The 23,146-nt window shown below is 35.5% G+C and overlaps 1 protein-coding gene across 1 annotated transcript; it reads right to left on the bottom strand.

Moving 5' to 3' along the window:
• Positions 1-2,153: 2,153 nt before the first annotated feature.
• LOC129748092 (tissue-type plasminogen activator-like) lies at positions 2,154-12,199 on the bottom strand. The gene is made up of 7 exons (XM_055742568.1): positions 12,041-12,199; positions 11,823-11,975; positions 10,222-10,347; positions 9,769-10,149; positions 7,660-8,271; positions 7,333-7,503; positions 2,154-3,242 (listed from the first exon to the last, which is right to left on the bottom strand). The coding sequence occupies exons 1-7, from the start codon at positions 12,143-12,145 to the stop codon at positions 2,247-2,249; spliced, it is 2,544 nt and encodes an 847-aa protein (XP_055598543.1). The 5' UTR covers positions 12,146-12,199; the 3' UTR covers positions 2,154-2,246.
• Positions 12,200-23,146: the final 10,947 nt, after the last annotated feature.

The raw sequence follows: 23,146 nt of genomic DNA, 5'->3' as shown, positions 1-23,146 counted from the left end.
AATAATTTAATTAATTTTATTAATTAATTTTCTATAAAAATCTTATGAATTTTTTAGTAAAAAAGTTAATCTATTAAGTATACCAGTTTACCAGATTTTTTGAATTTCATTACATTTATTTCATGGAACTTATTTTGTTTGAACATAATGCCAGAAAGAAATAGAAGCTACTAGCAGTGTTTTTCATTCTAACATAGATATATGAAGAACTTGATCTTTAACAAGATTTTTAATCAAATCACAGATAACTATCTGCTTTATGATTCACAAATGTTCTTTTACAAAATCGATGAGATTTCATTTGTTTGATACATAGTTTGTTTATTCTTGAATCAAGCGTTTTTAAGCGCTGTTTTATATGTTTTATGAGAAATGTTTAACAACAACTAAGTTAATGCAAAAAAAATAGTTTCTTCAAAAACTTTATAATAAAATTCGTTTATTGAAGCACATTGTTGTGTTGACCTTGTATTGAAGAAATACTTTCATAGTGTTGAAGTAAAAAGTCTTGAACGTTTTCGAAAAAAAGTAAATAGATTTTCGTGACGTCACAACGCATTCTTTACCCGGGTGCAACTCACAACCTGCTAAACCGATTTTCAATCTAAAAATTGCATTGAATTCCACTCAAAAAGTTTGAAGAGACCTCCAATTTTCGACAATATGTGAAATTTCAGTAAATCATAAATTTAAAAACAGTAGAATTTTCGTGACGTCACAACGCTTAAAAATAGATACCTTTATCAACGATTCTAGAGCGTAAACTTGCAGTAACTGTTATTTATCTTACATCATGCTTAAAAAATGGCTTTTCCACCATCATTTTTCAGTATTTTTTTTTGACATAACTAGATTTCTGACAAAGTTATGTTATAAATAAAGAATATTTGCAAAAATCAATTTAATTTCATACTAAAATTTTTAAATTTCAACGTTAACATACTCAATTCTAAAAAAAGGTAGCTGAAAATCTTTTAATGGAAAATGACACTAAAGAAATAACCTTTCTAACGCTATGTAATTTATATTTGGATAATGAAAAATAAAAATCGGTTCTCCAGTTGAGGTGTGCTTGGAATGAGTCAAATACAAAATTCATCATAAAATATTTATTAAAATAATCTGTTTTTCAACATTAACACACGATAAACACATGCACAGGCCACTCTTCAACATTTCCAAATAGTCTGAACCGCGCCCGGAAATATTTACCACACTTGTTTCCTGTTTGAACCGGATTTGGCAAAAACAGCGCTCGTTTTCGGAATTCCCCGGGGTAGGAAAGATGCATTGTGATAATGACGACCAGCTCGGTATTGTCTGGAAAATGTCTCTACCTCGTTTTTTTTTTCAATTGTGCCGAAATCGATGAACTTCGTGAACAGATCAGGAATATTGTTCCTTTTTTAAAGGTATCATTATTGCTTCGATTATGGTGTTTATAGTTGTAAAACTGCACAGCGCAAGCAAAAGCTATTTTTTTTGTTTTTGCTTCGTTTTCGTTTTTCTGCTGATGTAAACAATCAACATACGTGTTGACAGAAATATTTCACATATCGCTTGAAAGTTCCAAATAAGTTCTTCATAATACCTAGAAGGATCTTGGATGGTTCCTCAAGGTGTGATAAGCGAATGCTACAGCACTTCTTTAAAGAAGTTCCATTAAAAGCGCTAAGAAGTTCCGTTATCGATGTTTCAACCTTCCAAAAGGCGATGGAAGTTCCTGACTAACTTCTACGTGATATGAGTCACTTGAAGTTCCCGTAAAACATTTTCTCAGCCAAATGTGAACTTCGGAGTTCCATCTGTAAAAACGCGGCTTTTGGTTGCTTGTGAATGTAAGGATAAATTGATACAAATAAAGACATATTTAAAAAAAATCCAGGGGTTGACCGACGGATCTCGACATGTGAACAGCGGATATTGCGGTTTCATGTATCTGTCGGTGAGCCGTAGTATCTTTTTCGAGAAATTTATAATATCTACGGCTTATGTTCTTTCTTTCTTTGATATCTCATGTTTCTCTTACACTTCCCATCACCTTTGAAAATATTAAATAACAATACTGTTTAAAACGTTCTACTTAAAAAAGAGTCGGGTCTAAAGGATTTAATTTATTTTAAGTCGTCTGTGATAATACAAACAAAAAGTCCTTATGGTGTAGGGTTCCTTTTATTTCATATATTCGAATGCGATTTTATCGTGAGTCTTAACAAACAAAAATGAAAAGCATGCCAATAAGACATCTAGCTATCTCTATTTTGAGTCATATCATCTTCATGTGTGTATGAAACCACAGCTAGTTCTTTCTTTAGCAACTCGCTATCAATCCAATCCTTGAACTTGGCCACATCCGTGTAGGCAGCCGGAATACCTGGTCTGCCGCATCCAACGCCCCAGGAAACCATTCCAACCACATAGTAACGCTCATCCATATCCGTTGGAATTTTATAAATAATCGGAGCTCCGGCATCGCCTTTGCAAGTATCAACCTGAGGTTCTCCACCGGCGCAAATGAAACTTTCATGGAGTACGAAGCGTTGGTTTGCACTGGCCTGTCGCAATAAATTTTGACATTCGTATCGTTGTTGATATGGTAAATCAAAACTCTTCAGTATATGTTGATTGGTTTCACGTTTCACAGGAGTTGTGCCCCAACCAGTAGCTGCGACGTAACCATTATCGATCTCATAGTCCTGAGGTGGTAAACAAGCCGTATCGATATTGTAATCTAGATTGAATGCATCTTCCAAAAATAAAAGCGCTACGTTATTGACGAGTGAAGAGGGCTTGAAACCAGGATGAGTTTTAATGGAGCTGACTGATCGTTCTTGATCTGGAAAAGGCTCCTTGTTCGATCCAATGTCCCATTCGCCACCTCGGATGATCAGCCGTTTCGGGTTTGATCGGTAAGCTTTAACGCAGTCCGCCGTCGTCAATACAACTCGAGGATCAATCAGAGTTCCGGAACATTTGAGTTTGTTGGTTGGTGATGATTGTTCGAAGATGGCCATAACCCATGGATACTCCCCGTATTGTGATTCGCCATAAACGTTCCCGGTAGTTGAAAAGACGATGCCATTTGGATTGCGATAACCGCAGCCTCGCCATTTGTAGGGCTTTCTGGTTGATCGAGGTTTCAACACAGGGCAGCACACTAGTCCAATGCAATCATTTTCGCTGTCCTCAATTGCAGGGTGTTCGCATTCCGGGTAACATTTTCCATCTCCATTATGACAAGTCTAGGTTTAAAGGAAAATATCAGAATATTGGCATATTAACAGAAGAATATACTCTACTCAAATATCATAATGACCATAAAGTCCACTTAGGGGAGCTGGGGGCATAATGGCCACCTTAAGAAAAACGCTTATTTAACCTTAGAGAACAGCTGTAATATGTGAATTACATCATCGTTTCGTGTTCGGACTCTCAAATAGTCTATTGCCTAATTGGAAGAAACTTAAAAAAGTAGATAAAAACGTTTAAAAATGCACTTTAAAAATTTTTGCCGAAAGCTGAAAACCAGTCACTGTAGAGGCATAATTAGAAACCCCCCGAGGCAGTATGAGCACCATTAATGAAGGCATAATGAGCGTTTTCTGTCGGGGAATCTAGCAGCGAATTCGACTCGATGAAGTCAACTGTATAATAGAGCTAAAGCTTAACTTGCATCGTCTGACGATTTGGCCTATTGGTACGTCTCGGTGGTCGAGTGGTTAGCGTGGTTACACGGTAATCACTGTTCCACTGATGGCATGGGTTCGATTCCCATCTCGGTACTGGGTGTTAAATGTTAATCATAGTTGTCCACGTCATTTATTTAGTCTGTAGAGCCTAAATCGGCTAAGACGGTGTATGTCTTTTTTTTAGATGTCTGAGAGGCAATCAGTAGGCTCGAGTTCGATTCCTGGTCGGGGTGATTTTTTTTTCATTTATCATTCATGATCATGATTGCACTAAACGGTGAGGCGTAGATTCATCAAACAAAGCAATAACAAAATAATCTAGGTCTGTTTGTAGAATTCAAAGAATTAACACATGCTCATACATTATGTTTCTGGTGTTTTGTTTGACGGATGATGCTTTGATGCTATTAGCCTTATAATGCAACAATAAAAAAATCAATCATCAATGGTATGTGCAAAAAAAAATCCCCTCGAACAGGAATCGAACTCGAGCCTACTGATTACCTCCCCGACACCTTACCAATAGGCCAAATCGACAGACGAAACAAGTCAAGCTGTAGCTCTATTATTCAGTTGACTTCATCGAGTTGAGTTCGCTGCTAGATTATACAGCAGAAAATGCTCATTATGCCTTCATTGATAGTGCTCTGTTCGCCTCTAGTGAACAAATTAAAGTAAAAACGCGTTTTAAAATTGATTAAAGTGAAAAATCAAAAATTTTATGATGTTCAAAATTGAGAAACAATGTGTAGATCATGTTGCAGTGCGTACATTTCAGATCAAGATGATTTAAAGGTCATAAAAGCTTTTTTGGTGGTGCTAAAAATTTATAATATTTTCGTCACTTGAGAACCTAGCTGGTTATTATTTAATATTTCTGTAAATATGAAAAGGATATTTCTTTTTTGGTGAAAAATTAATACTATAGGTAGTACGAAACAAGTCCTTATGAAAATTTGTTTAAGAAAATACGTACTTATGTAGAAAAAAGGAGTGGTCATTATGCCCTGGGTGCTCGTTATGCCCTCATCTCCCCTACTTAAAAAAATTACAACTAAGAATTGCTTTATAAAAATCAAATCGACTAAACAACAAGTAAAACTCTTCAGAACCGTATAAAAAACTTTGAACAAAAAAAAATCCAGAATCTTCAGCACTTCACTAAACCCACAAATCAGACTCTACTCCAATAATTAACTCCTTTGTAGGTGGAATTATCGGTATAAGATTCTATGCCGGACCGGCATTAACAAGCTTTCTAATAACTGGCATCGTCCTTCCAGCTTTATTTCTTTCTTAAAAAAAAAGATATCCAATTTTCACTTTTATTCACTGCATCTTATTTAGAAAGACTCGATTCTCTAAACTCAAATTTTGTTTTTTTATCTCAAAACTTAAATTCGTAAGTATATTGATTGATTATTTGAATGTGCGCGTTCAGAGTTATATTGCCAAGAACAAGTTTTGAAAGTAACGACAAATTCAGTGATGCCTTAAATTACAGATTTTGCAAAAAAAACTGTACATTGCTCTAAATCAATGTGTTTTTGAGAAAAAAAATCCGGATTTTTTGTGATTTTATCCAAAAATTCTGTGATGGATTTTTTATATTGATCAAGAAAATCATAACTTCAGAAATCCATTTAAAATTCAAAAATTCTGCGAATATTTCAAAATTCTTTGTTCTGTCATCTGTGACACAGATTCTGTGATAAAAATTTGCTCAAAATTCTGTGAAATTACAGATTTTTCTGTGTTTTTGGCAGCTTGCTCTAAACGATTCATTCACAGAATATAGTTAACAATAAATTCCAGTTTGAATTACGATAAAATTTATTCATGCTAAATAATTATGGAAACATTAAAAATTTAGCTGAGTTGATAAAAAAAAAATTTCCAACCGATTTCCATGAGTTTGAGCTCATGTGTGAACATCAAACACTAGGGAATCGGATAGGTTTTCTATACCAGGCCACCAATTGAACCGTTAAGTATTATAAAATAGCTAAGTGTGCTTTGCTACACTTTGTAGAACTGAAGGAATTTGTGTGAAAAATATTTTGAATTTATGTTTATTAGTATATCGTTTTCAACTGGAATTTCAACATCAAGAACAATACAAATAACAGTTGAAAAGCGGCGAAATGATAGTGGTTTATTTTGGAAGCTAGTAGTTCCACTCAAGATCAGAGATGGTTCCACTCAAGATCATATTTTACTTTTAAAAACAACTCGATTAGTTGTTATTTTGATAGAAAAATTGTGACAAAAACCCAAATAATTCTTTTTCATAGGTTTTTCTACCATTTTATTCATTGAGAATCAGTTCATAACGGCCAAAAGTTACATAAATTGACGTTCAAAGTAGGCGTAGATTGGTGAAAATTGTGTACGTATGTTTTAAAAGCTTCTTATAACATTATTTCATTTCATAAATTTTAGCAATAATGACAAGGTAGTATGAGAATATCTTGACAATATGCGCTTTTAACAATTCGGTAAGATAAATAAATAATCATTGCATAGATCTTAGAAAAGTAAATGGTTCCGCTCAAGATCAGATGTCGAGATCAAAGATCGTTTAGCCTATGCATTATAAATGGCGCACGTGTTGCACAAAAAAAAGTCGAAAAATTTCTTCATTGGACTCTATCTCAAAACCACTTGACAGATCATCACAAAAATTTGCACATATAAACATTACACTACCAGGTAAGAGTTAAAGAAGCAAAGACCCGAGAGTCAAGCGTCAAGAGTCAAGAGTCAAGAGTCAAGAGTCAAGAGTCAAGAGTCAAGAGTCAAAAGTCAAGAGTCAAAAGTCTAAAGTCAAGAGTCAAGAGTCAAGAGTCAAGAGTCAAGAGTCAAGAGTCAAGAGTCAAGAGTCAAGAGTCAAGAGTCAAGAGTCAAGAGTCAAGAGTCAAGAGTCAAGAGTCAAGAGTCAAGAGTCAAGAGTCAAGAGTCAAGAGTCAAGAGTCAAGAGTCAAGAGTCAAAAGTCAAGAGTCAAAAGTCTAAAGTCAAGAGTCAAGAGTCAAGAGTCAAGAGTCAAGAGTCAAGAGTCAAGAGTCAAGAGTCATGAGTCAAGAGTCAAGAGTCAAGAGTCAAGAGTCAAGAGTCAAGAGTCAAGAGTCAAGAGTCAAGAGTCAAGAGTCAAGAGTCAAGAGTCAAGAGTCAAGAGTCAAGAGTCAAGAGTCAAGAGTCAAGAGTCAAGAGTCAAGAGTCAAGAGTCAAGAGTCAAGAGTCAAGAGTCAAGAGTCAAGAGTCAAGAGTCAAGAGTCAAGAGTCAAGAGTCAAGAGTCAAGAGTCAAGAGTCAAGAGTCAAGAGTTAAGAGTCAAGGGTCAAGAGTCAAGAGTCAAGAGTCTAAAGTCAAGAGCTAAGAGTCAAGAATCAAGAGTCAAGAGTCAAGAGCTAAGAGTCAAGAATCAAGTGTCAAAGAGTCAAAGAATCAAAGAGTCAAAGAGTAATAGAGTCAAGGTTTCAAAGGATCAAAGAGACACAGAGTCAAAAATTCAAAAGCAGGGCCTAGCTATTTAAGATCAGATTTCCGGCCAAAAGTTTTTTTGTTGGCAAGTCCCGCCTGGATGATCTGGAGAATTTTCAATAGCAAAAGTCCCTTGAAGTCCTTCCTAGTCTTTGAAACTTACCTGTCCCGTCTCTGAACTTTTTGGGCCTCCAGATGGTTTAGTGGGCTTAGCGGGATTGGGTTTTGGTTTACCAACGGCACAGCATTTCAAACCACCACATTCATTCGTCTTGTCCACGTATTTTGTTCCGCGACATTTGGGTACGCAAATGCCATCATTATTCTTACATGCCTGAAATTCAAAGCAAAAATCAGGTAATGTTAGCAGGTAGATCAAACTTTTCATATCGATTAAAAGATTGAATAGCGTCATAAGTAATCAGAGTCAGCTGATTTTATAATTTCAAACAATTCTCTGTCGTCCAGGATACAAAAAATCTTAACTTACCTTTCCAGTGTTTGGATTTGAAAGCGATTCGTCATCCATACAACAAATATGGCGAGGATTTTCGCATTGAAAACTTCTGAGGTCGATCAGCAAAGAATTCCTACACTGATCTCCCGAAGTACATCGTCCTCCAATAGAAGCACATCCATCAGAGTCATCGTCCATGCAACAAACCTGACCAGGACTATCACACTGAGAAGTGCTGGGGTCAGTCGGAGCCGGATTTATGCATTGCGATCGCGAAACGCAACTTCCGCCTGTGTTACTGCACGTATTCGGATTGGAATTGTCGTCCAGACAACAAACATGACTAGGACTGTCACATTGACTATATGATCTGAGGCTGTATGCAACAGGATTCGTACATTTTGATCTTAAAACACAACGTCCTCCTGTACTGCCGCATGCATCTACTTCAGGCTCGTCGTTGTTTCTCAGCTTATTCTTTGGACAGCACATGTTAGTGTATCCAGTACATTCTAAGCCCATTCTGAGGTCCACCAAACTGCTTCTTTCTCTAGTCATCGAGCATTGATCCGGATGGACACAAAATCCACGACCGAAATCGCAAGTTTTGGATTGACCATCGTAAGATCCTGTTGTAGAAGGAACCTGCGAATGTTCGAAAACAAAAATTTAGTATTAAGAGCAGATGTTGGAAAGTATGAGTTCATTAATATTATAGAGGAGAGTGGGGATACTTGATCCCCTTTTCATATTTTCACCATATCTTTTTAGAAAAATTTAGCAACTCGCCGTCTTTGACATTTTCTGACAGCTTGTAACTTAAAGTTTCTATGCTCCAAAAATTAGAACGATACTTGAAACCGTTGATGAACTAGAAGCATTTTCTAGGGAGTAAAAAAATTGCGATTTTTCTGAAGTTAGGGGAGACTTGATCCCTTATTGAAGGAGACTTGGTCTTTTATTCAGGAAGCCCTAATCCTTGTATAAAAATCAAACAAAACTCCAATATAGAATGTTAATTGACTTTTTTTGTTCATGTTTGTTCTCATTTCACAATTTATAGCAGACATAAGAAGAAAATTCTATAACTTTGTCTCAACGCTAATAATATTGCATACTTAAAGGCGCTATTTTTTATAATTAAGAGAATTTTTTTTTCTCTTTTCTTCAGACAATTGTTTGATAAATATTAGTTTTTGGATCAATATTAATAATTTCGTAATCAGCAATCATAACGATCAATTCAGAAGAAGAATATGCCGTTTGGAAGGGGGATCAATTGTACCCAACTCTAGGGGATCAATTGTACCCATAATCAACATTTTAGAAAACTTTTTCTGAAAAAAGTTGAAAGTTTTCCATTGCTTTGAAAATATGGCATTATGAAGTTCATTTTACGCTCGAACGATTGATACATTGGAACAAATATTTTTTTCATAATTTTCCCATGTAAGGAACATTTTAAAGTGATGAAAAAAGATCTTCAAGTTACATTTTGTGAAATTTTTCAAACAAAGTTCAATTACTCTAACAATTATTTTGTTAAAAATTATTAAACTACAAGCATTGTTATTTTGCTCATTTTGGCACATTTTTCTAGAACATTTGATCTTTGTAAGACATTCCAGTTTCGAGATACAGCTAAGGAATCAAGTATCCCCAAGGATCAAGTATCCTCATTCTCCCCTACCTATCACCAAGGTTGCCGAAATCACAGAAAAATCTATAACTTCACAGAATTTCGAGCCAAATGTCATCACAGAATCTGTGTCACAGAACATAGAATTTTTGGAATATTCACAGATTTCACAAAATATTAAAAGCTTGGACGTTTTTTCAAAATTAATATTTTAAGTCAATTCAAATTTTGGATAGTTATCTTTGTATTGGAAAAATATGATAGAATTGATATTTTCATTAAAAAAAAATGTAAAAGAGATGCAATTTGACATGACTTTCGAATGGAATTAATGGAAAAAGCATCACAGAAAATCGTCACAGAATTTTTGGGAAAAATCATAGAAAGTCAGAATTTTTTTTCGTCAAAACACAGCTTTTGTTTCGGCAACCTTGCCTATCATACCGGAGAAGAGAATGTAAAAATACAATCATGAAAGAACATGGCTAGATTAGTAAACTTACCCTTCCACCTTTCGTAGTTGAAACGTAGCCGTTGTCCAGGCAACAAACATGATTATAATTGTCGCATGCATGTTGAGTTCTTAGATTGAACTCAACAGGATTTCTGCATAGCGAACTCAAAACGCATCGTCCTCCCGTACTACTGCATCCATCTGAAGCAGGTCTGTCTTGCGTTTTTAATTGACTCTTTGGGCAGCACATGTTTTTGTTTCGAGGACATTCCGACCCTATTTTGGATATTAACAGTCCTCTTCCATCTGTATTCACCCGGCACTGATCAGGGCTCACACAAACGCCTTTGCTTTGATCGCAAGGAATAAACTGCTCTTCAACAATTTCTACGATGGAAGTATCGGTAGAATATTCCTCTGATGAGTTGTCCTGTAAAGAATCCAACATTTTTAGTTTAAACATCAAACTAGGAAGAAATCATTAACTCGGATATTAAATTACCTCAATAATATTTTCATTCGGACAACATTTCAATCCACTCCAATTGCAATCTGTGATGTTCCTAAATCTGCCGAAATTTCGACAATTTGCGTCTGGGACGCACTTTCCTCGTCTGGCAGCACATGTCTGTCGAAAGGAAAAGATCATAATTGTGACGCCAATGAAGTAAAATTCCAAGATTTTCCCCAAACAACAAGTTAAGATATTGCTAAAATAATTTAGGAACTGTTCTCGGTAAATATTGATTTCTCTGTTTAGCTTCGATACTGTAAAATGGGGAGATATATTTGTAGTGAATTTTCTTTCACGATTCGATTTTATTAAATCTTAAATTAAACTTTAACACTTCTCGACTACTCAATTTCAAATGCGTCTTTACGCGATGAGAATTGATTTCTGAATCCCGATATGTCGCACATTTCATCGCTATATCCCGCAGAGAACCTCTCGGATATTCGTGCTTTTCTCGCTCTCTCTTCTGTACGAATCGTTCAGATATGTGTGCGTTCATGCAATTTAGCAACACTGATCATAATGCATATTTTATTATTAAATGAATGTGTTGTTATATTTTATTTAGCTCTATCTCCTACAATATTGTCGACTGATTCTTGAATTTCCCAAACCGTAGGGTCTTAACAGCTTCGTTATGCTTCGAAACTAATCCATTATTTGTTGGAGAATTCTTAAATAACGTTTACATGGGAAAAATCAACATCAATTTTGTTTCTTCTTTAATGGTTTTGGTGCCAGTTTATAAATTCTTTAAAGGAAATTTCCCGCTGAGCAGCTTTATCGAAGGCCGTAACTTCATATCTTATTAGACAAAAAAAATTATTAGCTGTTCAATAGAGCTATGTTTTTTGGGATTGACAAACAATCAATTCAATTGACATCACTGCTGAAAATTTCTTTTAAAGAATATAGAAATTGACACATACAAACCTTAAAGTCGAATTTTACTCATGTAAACGTTACTTAAAAATTCTGCAAAAACCATGGATAAATTTAAAACCAAAACAAAGCTTTTAAGACTACAGCGTTCGAGAAATTCAATAATGACCCCAAATCAACTCAGTCTAGTGATATGGATGAAAAAATGCAATAATCATTTCAAATAATTTTTTTTTGCAAAGCGTTACGAGTTTCTCACTATTTTTAAGGTAAAACAATATTTTAATTTATTGCTAAGATCTCAGTATGTTGTGTAAAGTTAGTTTTTATTCTATTCTTTTAATTATTTATGGTATTATTTTCTATATCCTTCAATTTCATACCTCAATGAACGAGACTTGTAAATACGAATAAAGGGGTTTAGCCAGTTCTGAAAATTTGGTACAGTGTACTTACAATCAACACAACATTGACTTAAAGAAAACGTTGATCAATCAAAGCTTTATGATAAGGTTTGAGAAATGGAGCAAAGAGGTCATTATTACGTCTAATTGTATTTGAATAATTTTTAGATCAATCTGTGACAAATATATCAAACAACCCAACAACAAAAACCTAACAGGCTAATCCATACTTTCCAAATTTACAGGCATATGTTTTCGAGAGTGATTTTATTAACATTCTTATCAAGCAGAAAAATAACTTACCGTTCTTTTTGAACAACACTTCATCATATAATCTAAACAAACATCGGCACTCCGTAAGTCAACTAATTCCGAGCCATCAATGTTGATTTTGCCATCCGTACAAAGGTAGGAATATACACATATCCCTTTTTCATTTAGATTAAGATCGCACTCCTGAAAAGATAATTTTAGAATTTTACAGAAGGATGTAAATTTCTAAATCACAAAACAACACTTACTATATCTTCATTATCAGGATATAACTCAACGGAACAAACGCTGTGTAGTAGCAAGAGAAACGCAATCCCTGAACTTAGTACGGCGCTATAATTTAAGGAAACCATCTCTTCAATCTTCTACCACTGTTAGTTTCCAATTTCAGAATGAAGTGAATCCTATGAGATGATGATGGCTCGAGATTATCGCTGCATGTTTCTGGACTTCCCCGCGATAATTCCAAACAAGCGTTACATTTTGTGGCGTTAATCAGAGTGGGAAAAGTATTGTTGGCTTTTTCATAAGATTAACCATAAAAAAGTATATTTTCTTCTCCCAACTTTTTTTTTGCAGCGTAGCGTAGCCGATAGAGCTAAAAAGCGCCAATGTGGTCTAGCGGAGATGCTGGCGCTAGTCTGGTTTTGGTATGCCAGGCGTACTGGGTTCCATTCCTGGTATCAGCAAGAAAACTTTTGGGTTCGAATCCCATAAGTGGCCGACAGGTAAGATGTGTTTCCTCTTATAAATGACTATATAATAAGAATGTTCTCTCAGAAACTGCGGTGAATCCGTGCACCAACGATGGATAACCAACATAAATACAACATACTTAGCGTAGCCGATAAAGCTAAATATCTCCAAGCTCGGTAATTGAAAGCTGTAAGTTTTTCTGTATGTTTTTTTTTCTGAGACAACTCCCTTGTAAGGACATTGAACCTTATTTAAGTTCAATTATAGCAAAACTATGGCTTATGGATGCTGAAAACTTCGGTAATTTTAATAAAGGGTGATACGGTCAAAATTTGGTCAAGAGAAAACGCGTGTAAATCGATGAAATCGTTTATTTAAAAATCAAATTAAATTTCTTTTTCAAGTTGAATTAGTATAAGATTCAGGAAAAATATTCAGTTAGGCTTTCACTTTTCCAAATCCAAATTGCCGGGCCTTACGTTAACCCCTGCCATCAGATTTTGTACAGCCACCTTGTCCACCTTCTTTGCCGCAGAAAGCCAGTTTGCCTTGAACTGCTGCTCGTCCTCAGCAGTTTTTTGGTCTTCTTTAGGATCCGTTTGCCAATAGCCTAGTATTTCTCAATTGGGCGGAGCTCTGGCGTGTTGGGAGGGTTCTTGTCCTTGGGAACCACCTGCACGTTGTTGGCGGCGTACCACTCCATGGCCTTTTTACCGTAATGGCAAGATGCCAAATCCGGCCAAAACAGTACGGAACAACCAAGTTTCTTCAGGAAAGGCAGCAGACGTTTATTCAAACACTCTTTCACGTAAATTTCTTGGTTGACAGTCCCGAAAGCTATGAAAATGCTGCTTTTCAAGCCACAGGTACAGATGGCTTGCCAAACCAGATATTTCTTCGTGAACTTTAACAGTTTCTTGTGCTTGAAAATATCTGCTACCTTTCCCCTTCCTTTTGCCGTATAAAACTCCTGTCCCAGAAGCTGCTTGTAGTCGGCTTTGACGTAGGTTTCGTCGTCCATTACTGTGCAACTTAGATAATCACTCGAGATCACCCACCGCACTATGCTCTATCGCCGATCGACCATGGTGGCCCACCTAACCGACTGCTGCGTCAAGACTGGACGTTACTTGAGCCTGTGCTCAGAGAATGTGTCATCACACTCACACGTCCGTTCGTGCCCCACACATCTTCCTTTCTCTCAGAAAAAAAAAATCAGTTTCAACATGTTTTATTTAAATAATCCATTTTTAACTCATGTGAACCCGCTTGAAACAACATATCTACCATGTGTTCTTTTTACTATTGACCATTTGCATCTCTAGCAAAACTCAGAGGGCATTACTATCGTCAAGATGATCTGATGGATTTAAATATCAACTCTGCTAGTAAACACCAGTTGGCGCTGTGAAGTCGCCACTTCCTCTCTCTCCAGAAGAGAAAACCAAAGAATGTTGATGATTTTACCCACACGTGTTTGCAGCTTTATTGATACGCATAAACGCTCTCGTTTCTCATTCGTACTTTTAGCAACGCTCCGATGTGCCCTTTCCGAAAAAAATATTTGAACGCCGATGAGCAGCGTTGTCACATTCAAAACTGTGCTTGTAATAAAAGAATGTTCCTCATTTGTACCATATAGACAAACATCTGTACCAAACAATGTTGAAGATGACAATTGGAAGTCAAAGAAATATCTGTATTTTCTTAAGTATCAGTGCTCTAAAACTATCAGTTCCCGAACAAAATGATCTTCTTAAAGTATTTTTAAGTTCGAAAACATGATGGTAACTATACACATTAATATTTTCATCTGAAGCTGGATCTGATGCGATGTCTTGCAGTTCAAGTATATGTATAAGGCTAACCAAAACGTTAACCAAATGACAAATAAACAACACGTGCTTAATCTTTACTTTTTGCAACCATGCTTGTAAGACGGGAATTTGTTTCTCTCGCTGCAATTCTAACTGGGAGAAATCCCACACCGATCCATATCACCACGAAACAGTCTTCAATAACTGCCCCGCATGACTCTTACATATTTTGTTTCGATAGAGTTTGCGCCAGGCTTTCCAGATGTTTTTTTTAACCATTTACTCATAAGTTACCATTTATTTTCAACGAAAGAAACTCATTTAGGTATATTTTATCTATATCTTGTAAAATTCCTTCTTTCCCCTTCATTTAGTGTTCGAAAGACAACTATCCTGTGTTGCTACGCTTTATCTGAACTCTTTACCTCTTATCTCTTTCACATTTTCTTTACTTTCACTTTTTTTTCGTCTCTTTTTTTACGCCTCATCCTTTTTAAATCCTTCTTCAATTCTAAGACAAACTATATACTTTTCTATTATTCCTCATCATGAGTTTTGCTCTCATTAAACCTTATTAAAATATTTTTTAAATTAATTTTCTATTCTTATGTATTAATAGCATGATTTTTCAAATAAAGCTGCTTGCCTTTCCCGGCTCTTCGCGTTCTCTTCCGCAATAATGGTTCACTTTATCTTCTTTGTCCTCAAATTTATCTATATGTAATGCTTTTCTTTTGCTCGTTTTGAACTTTTCTATCAAGCTCCACTTTTTCATTTTTATTCGCATTAGACGCTTTATTTTAGGTCTCTCTAGTGCTACAGTTTATATCTCTTTTAAGTTTTACTTCCCTTTCATAATTTTGTCTGATAACCACGTGGCATATTCCATTTTCACACACTTGATTATTTTATATCACGTGTTTAGATGTATGAAGATCTTCACTGCCACTCAACGCTTGCCAGGTTCTTTTTTTATGCTTCAATAACACTACATTTTATCAAAATTACACATAACTTTTTCTTTTTCCTACATACTTGGCTTATTCAGGCTTCATTTTTATTTTTTTTTGTGCTCAAGTTATACTTTGCTATATCTTATGCTTAAATAATTACTTGAGACTCGGACTAATGTTTCGAATTCTCTCTTTCTTTTACACGCTTACAAAAGAGCTGATGTGAGAAGGCGCTACTCAGGTTCCATTTTCCCCTCCTTCACTTTTTTCGCTCTCATACTCTTTACTTTAATTTTATCCATTCTATCTCACGCTTGCATAACTTTTTTGCTTTGCTTTTTCTCATTCTAGTGCATTTCACCTACTCTCTTACTCACTACTAACTATTTCAAACCTCCAAGCTTTTCTTTTTCTGTTTTACTTTAACAGTTCTCGCTCAAGTCACTGTACTTCAATACGGTCCTTCTTCCATGCAATTATTTGGCTGTCTTCTCAACTCGCTGCTTCACTTTGCGGTCCTCTCAACACGCATTTATTTGGTTGTTCTCTCAACTAGCCATTTCTCTTTTACAGCTATCCTTTCAACTTGCTGTTTCTCTTTGCGGTCCTCCCAACGCGCGTTTATTTGTCTGCCTCTCAACTAACCATTTTACTTTCACAGCTGTCCTCTAAACTCGCTGTTTCTCTATGCGGTCCTCCCAACACGCATTTATTTGGCTGTCCTCTCAACTCGCCATTTCTCTTAATCAGCTGTCCTCTCAACACGCTGTTTCTCTATGCGGTCCTCCCAACGCGCATTTATTTGGCTGTCCTCTCAACTCGCCATTTCTCTCATACAGCTGTCCTCTCAACTCGCTGTCTCTCTATGCGGTCCTCCCAACACGCATTTATTTGGCTGTCCTCTCAACTCGCCATTTTTCCTTAACAGCTGTCCTCTCAACACGCTGAATATCTATGCGGTCCTCCCAACTCGCATGATAAGGCTGTCCTCTCAACTCGCCTTTTTTCTTAAATTATTTGAATTTTTTTTAACGTAAGTATCATGAATATTAAAATAATATTCAAAAAAAATACCTCACTCTGGCAGCACTGGACTTTTTCGCTCCCAAGTTAACAAAAACACGTGTTTTCTCTCTGGTGGGTGATCTCAAAAGAAGGCTCTGTTTTGTATAGGGAAACAAAAAATGTCACTTCAAAACACTTTTTCACTTTGCAATGTGTTATCCCAAGCAACACGGTCCTGTATCGGTCGCCAAATGTGCAACTTAGATAATCACTCGAGATCACCCACCGCACTATGCTCTATCGCCGATCGACCATGGTGGCCCACCTAACCGACTGCTGCGTCAAGACTGGACGTTACTTGAGCCTGTGCTCAGAGAATGTGTCATCACACTCACACGTCCGTTCGTGCCCCACACAATTACCAAGCAGCCAAAATTCGTCAGCATAGTCGTGTAAAGCCGCGCTTTGGCCGTCGTATTTTGTTTATCATCGCGATTTGGAGCCACTACTTTCTTGTAAGTCGATAGTCCGGCTCGTTTTTTAGCTCGATGCACGGTTGTAGACGATACACCCAGCTTATTTGCGGCATCTCGGAGAGAGAGGTTAGGGTTTCGCTTGAAACTACCGGCAGCTCTCTCTGTCGTCTCAGCGGCTTCCGGTTTTCGATTTCCCCCCGATCCAGACATCCTGGCTGTCGACAAACGTTCCCCAAACACTTTAATTACATTTGTAACGGTTGATTTGCAACTTTTAGCGATTTTGCCAGCTTTGCGTGCGAGTAGCTTGAATTTTCGCGATGCGCGAGCAAAATTTTGATACGCTGCTCTCCTTCCTTGGACGGCATTTTGACAACTGAAGAGTGAATTCCAAAATCAAAATAGGAGCAACATTCTACACACACACACCTTCAAAATGAGGGGTGTTAAGGTTTTTTAAATGCAAAATTGAAAGAAATACGTCAAGTTGATATTGACCAAATTTTGACCGTATCACCCTTTATTCGGTGTTGAGATGTTCCGAATAGTGGTATTCGGCCGTTCGCCGAATTAATTGACCTTTTCAGCTATTCAGCCAAACGGTCCAATATTCTGTTGAGTTTTTAATAAAAAACAAAAGCTTATATTTCAATTTCGTTCTATTTCTTCCATCTAAAGCCACTCATATTTTTCAGTTGATTATTTTCAACCAGATGGTATCACCAGATGATTTATTACAAGGTCTTTTCCAAGAAAGGGTCTCTCTGATTTTCGAAGTGTCACCAATAACTGAAAGGACGTCAGATGTCCGTCGAAACAGGTACAAGGTAATTCGATATTGATTATTTGAATTAGATGAAATTCAAATTTGAGCAAGATATCTTAAAAATAGTCGTTGTTCCGTTTCTGTCAATCTGCCAGCACGGAAGAAGTCGACAAAACAAGGCGTGTAAAGCTTCAGGTGTGTTCTTATACCAATGCACGGAATCGTCCATCTTGTGACAGGTAATCGTAATCGTAGGCATGGTATGCGAACAATTCGCTGTCAAAAAGCGCTCCGTCTCCACCCCCCACCAATGAGAAACTTTTGGTACCCCTTGCCTATTTTTCCTCAATATGCAACCACCCGTAGCTGGAGGCACTCTGCGACAAAAAATGACCGTTGAAAAATACTATCAACCAGGGCCGTAGGAAAAAATCGTAGGGGAGGGGCATGGTGACTGATTTTTACCTAAAATTTTTTGCTCAACAACGTAGGTACGAATAAAAAAAACTATATTTCAATACTGATGTTATGAAATCGCTTGGTACATCTTTGTACCTGAAAATAATCACATTTTCGTAGGTGATGGAAAGAATTAGAGAAACATGAGCGGAGATTGCAAGTCCTGCCGGTGAGCCCTTGTATCTTTTTCGAAAAATTCATGATATTTACGGCTTATGTTCTTTCGTTCTTTGATAGCTCATGTTTCTCTAATTCTTTCCATCACCTACGAAAATGAAACTATATTTGTTACTTTATGATTATTCATTTTTAAGTTCTCATTCAAAGTTTTTGTATAAAATCGTAACTTTATAAATGTGGTCCTTAGCCTAAAGCATAGATGGCCAACATTTTCAGATGTCGGGCCAAATTTTAGTAATGTGATTTGTCTGCGGGCCAATAAATTCTTGTCAGCATTTTTTTTCCTTTTTACTTTTAAGGAATGTTTTCAATATATTCAGTTCAGTAAAATTTAGAAAAACGCATTTTAAAGTTGTTAAAATATTCCAGAGTTTGAAAGGAACTGACTCGTTTCCATACTTTAATTTGATATGTTAATGATATGTTGGTAAAACGACTATAATCGAAACAAAAAAAAAAAAAAAAAAATTAATGATATGTATTCATAAAAAAATATTTATGCTGTAATTTAAACACAAAAAATAATTAAATATCAATGAATAGCAAACATTTTTAAAGTACTCAATAAACAATATTTGATAGAAATTAGCAAAATAGTAAGGGAATAAATTAACAATTTCAATATTATTTTTCTTTTAATTTGATAAGCCTTAACTTATCTTAGACTTAAAATAACTGTTTCTAACTGGTTCAGTTGTGTTATTCAAATTAATAGGATATTGTTTTGCTGAATCAATAATTATCCTGATTTATCCTGATTTCAAATGAAAAAGATCCACAACCCTATTTTGAAATTTTGATAATTTTAAACCTTTTCCGAGCCACATCACAAAAGCAAAAATTTTGGGTTCTGGAAATTTGTCCAGAGCTACACAAAAAAGTTAATAGCTAAAAACATAATCTTGAAAACTATGCAGGAAAGAAGTCTTTCAGTAAGGATTTTTTTTTTCAAAGATGTGAAAATGTTCTCATATGGTTTTAAGTAAATATTAAGCCTGAATGATTTTAAACCGAGTTTCGTCCAGATCAATTTAACTACACTTCTGCGATTAAACTTCTATTAACTTTCAAAAATTCTGATGAAAATTAATCTACACAGCAAATTTTTTTTTGCTGGAAACCAGCAAAATTTTGCTGGTTTTTGTCCCACTGACTTTCCAGCAAAATTTTCAGCAATATCGATTGCTGGAAAAATCAGCAAACATCAATGCTGGTTTCCAGCAATTCAAATTGCTGGAAATCAGCAATCCAGATTGCTGGAAACCAGTTATTTCTATCAAAGCATTCGGCTGTATTTGGTATCAAATTTATATTTCAATTCAAATTTAAATATTGAAACTGGCTGTGCACATGATAAGTAATAAACAACATTTGTTTTCTTCCATTTTTTTTTATTTAAAATTAAATGAATTAGCAGAGATATATGTTTTGTCAATATACCAACACCGCCTCCGGGGTGGCAGCTTTGTGCCAATGTGATAATCATCCGCCACCTGAAATAGAGATTTTATTAATACCTTTAATGAATCTAATAAATCCATTTTCCAATACAAACTCACCCTTGACTTGATGTCTGGTTGCTAGAATATAAAGGAAAATAAAAAAATAGTATTAACATAAACAAAATTCGTGAAAAAGAGTCTCACCTTGCTTCAGCGTACGAAAACAAACAGACTCCAATTTGACAACTCGATTGCTGATTTTCCAGTAAACTAGACCAATTGCTGCAAAGTCCAGCAATTTGAAACCCGATTGCTGATTTTCCAGCAAAAATGACAAGGACACAACCGAATGCTGAAAAATCCAGCAATAAGAAAATCGATTGCTGGTTTCCAGCAAAAGTTTGGATTGCTGAACGTTTCCAGCAATTTTTTTTGCTGGAAACCGAGGCAAAAATTTACAGTGTATGCTTTTAAAGCATTATTTTATGATTATCCAATTGAGTTGAACCCAATTTTTTTTACATTCTTTGTAGGAATTCTTTTTATAAATTTGTAAGGAAATTTCGTAAAAATGACAATTTTCCTGGTTTTAGCTGAAATTTCCAGTTAGTTTTTTGATTTCCTGATGGAGGAATGACATTCCAAACTTTTACTTGAAAATTCCGATTCGGTAGGAACTTTTCATCAGCAACCCAAGTTAATGAAATGCAGGACACTTCAACTTGTCCGAATTCGTTTTATGAAGCTCTTCCAGACCAAACTGATTATATTTTTTTCTATAACTGGGTATCGCAGCAATTTTCGCGGTGTTCCATATTTGCAATAGTTTTGACGATAAGTTACGTCAACAGATAATTGTGTTCTGATGAAAAGCACACAATGTTTCTTGTGTAAAATTCATAAATCTAGTCCGAAGCTCAGCGTATTTTAGCATTTTGGCTATGTTTGACTCTTAATTTTATCTTTTGAATAAATTTGCACGTTCGCACTGATTTTCAAGTCCAATGAAGCGACTTTTTACTACTAGTTGCGAAATTATTTGATTCAAATTCTAAAAAGAAAGAATTTGAATGATTTTCAAAGATTTATTTTTATTTTTCAATTCACAAGAAGTTGAAATATAATGATCGCTCTCCGTTTTATAAGTATAATTCTTGTTTCATAAGATTGAAATTAATCAATGCTCCGCGGGCCACAAAATGATGTCGCGGGCCACGGTTTGGCCACCCATGGCCTAAAGGGTGAGTTAAATTTTTTTATGAAACAAAACATGGAATTTTGTTTCATCGATGGTTAAAATTTTTGAGTTTGTTTAAGAGTCTGGTAGATCAAAATTATTTGATTTGAGCATACATTAATTTCTTTTTAGGCTTGCCTTCTAAAAAACTTATTCTATGCTCAAATCAAACAGGCCCAATCTTCCAAACTCTTTTGCAAATTTCAAGATTCTAACCTTTGAATCAAATAAATAAAAAATTTCCAAAAATACAGTAAGGGATAAAAAATTTCAGATCAAATTTGCTTGATGCAAACTTGAACTAAATTAATGATTTTAACATGAAATTAGGTTTAATCTTAATTCTTTTTTTTTCAATTATTTATTTTTAATCTGTGTTGTGATTCTGAATTGAAATGTAAATTTAAAATGATGAACCTGAATCTGAGTTTTCAATTCTGAATCATCACTTAGAAGCTTAAAGTGTTGAAAGTTTGTGTTATAATAAAATTTGAGATTTTAGAATTTGAGTATAAAGCAAAATACTTCTTTTTTCACATTCCGAAAACTCTGTTCTAATTCTTATTTTAAATCAAACTTAAAAAAAAACAAATAGTGTTTAAAATTATTATTAACTATTTTTAAACTGTGACCCAAAGATGGGTCTTGACTCAAACATTCAGTCAGCGAAACTTTTTTTGTAGAGAAATGAATCCAACTTAGATGAAATTTCAGGGACTAGATAAGGGAAAATTGATGTTGAAAAACATGCGAAAAAAATTCGCCTTGTCTCCCGGTGAGACTTGAACCCACATCTTGCGCCTCTCCGGGGCCCATGTATTAACATTCTACTACAGGAGACCAACCTGGCGTATGAATATTATACTGGTTGAGTGTCGATGTCTATCGGAATGAAGGGAATAGTTCTCCCATGTGATCATAATCATTTTTCTTGGTCTATTTCTATTCCCATCTTTTCATCTTACGGTAGTTGGACTCATATTTGGATATTTTAGTCACGGCAAGATTTGCATTGCCTTCTCATATACTGCACGGGTTGTCAGTTATGATGAGAAATGATGCGTTTGCCGTATTTGGATATCCAACCAAATTCGGTGTTTGGCACCGCCTTATTTTCTATTTTTAAACTGTGACCCAAAGATGGGTCTTGACTCATCCAAATATGAGTCCAACTACCGTAAGATGAAAAGATGGGAATAGAAATAGACCAAGAAAAATGATTATGATCACATGGGAGAGCTATTCCCTTCATTCCGATAGACATCGACACTCAACCAGTATAATATTCATACGCCAGGTTGGTCTCCTGTAGTAGAATGTTAATACATGGGCCCCGGAGAGGCGCAAGATGTGGGTTCAAGTCTCACCGGGAGACAAGGCGAATTTTTTCGCATGTTTTTCAACATCAATTTTCCCTTATCTAGTCCCTGAAATTTCATCTAAGTTGGATTCATTTCTCTACAAAAAATTATTATTAACTTTTGTGTCCGAAATTTCTGGAGCAAGTTTAGAACAAATAATCATGAAAGGTACATATTTCCAAGTTTGCCTTGATTTTTGATGAGCAATACCTAGGTTCCGATCAAAATTGGCCGGTATTTCCTGGACTTGTTCGACAATTTGAGCAAATCGAATTTAACAACGACCATCGCATACAACGTTGTTTCGTTTTCATCCTGGCTTTTCCTATACACTGCCGGCCAAAAGTTTGGGATCACCCACTAAAAAACATGCAAATTTTGATCGTTCGTATCTCAGCCGTCTTAGGACATATTGAAAATCTTCTGATCTCATTTGAAAGATAATGAGCAATAGCTATCTCGGAGGTATTTTGCCCAAATATAATGTTTTAGTTTTGAACTTAAAACTTAACCTAAAGTTACAACATTTTCAAACAATCGCACTCAATATTCAAAGCCGATCATCTCGGGATAGGATGGACCAAATCTCAAAATTTGAGTGGCATTAGAATTCCTGTTCTTTACTTCTCAAAACACAATCAAAAAAATTTGAGAAAAAATTCAAGAATGTATTTTTAATTAATAAAATAGACACTTGAGTTATCGTCCAAAAGTTTGGGATCACCTCTTTGTATGGTGAGTTTGGGATCATTCTTATAAAAACATGCAAATTTGTTTTATTCATATCTTTCTCATCTAACATCGTATAACAGAGCTGAAGGGTTCATTTGGAAGCTTAGGAATTGTTGTTTTTTAATAAATTCATTCAAAAATTATATTTTGAAGTGATAACCATAAAAAATCACCTGAAATTAATTGTTTTTTTGAAAGTTCTCAGATTTTTTTTATCGTTCTCACCTTAA

Source organism: Uranotaenia lowii, chromosome 2 (assembly GCF_029784155.1).
Source record: "Uranotaenia lowii strain MFRU-FL chromosome 2, ASM2978415v1, whole genome shotgun sequence".
In the NCBI taxonomy this organism is placed as follows: domain Eukaryota; kingdom Metazoa; phylum Arthropoda; class Insecta; order Diptera; family Culicidae; genus Uranotaenia; species Uranotaenia lowii.
The sequence above is the reverse complement of the archived record's forward strand: the minus strand, read 5'-3'. Positions and strand labels throughout refer to the sequence as shown.

Coding starts and splice junctions, on each gene's coding strand:
- LOC129748092 (XM_055742568.1), bottom strand. CDS start 12,145: ATGGTTTCCTTAAATTATAGCGCCGTACTAAGTTCAGGGATTGCGTTT. Junction 10,348..11,822: donor AGTGTTGTTCAAAAAGAACG/GTAAGTTATTTT, acceptor TCCTTTCGACAG/ACATGTGCTGCCAGACGAGG. Junction 7,504..7,659: donor CAAATCCAAACACTGGAAAG/GTAAGTTAAGAT, acceptor TTTGAATTTCAG/GCATGTAAGAATAATGATGG.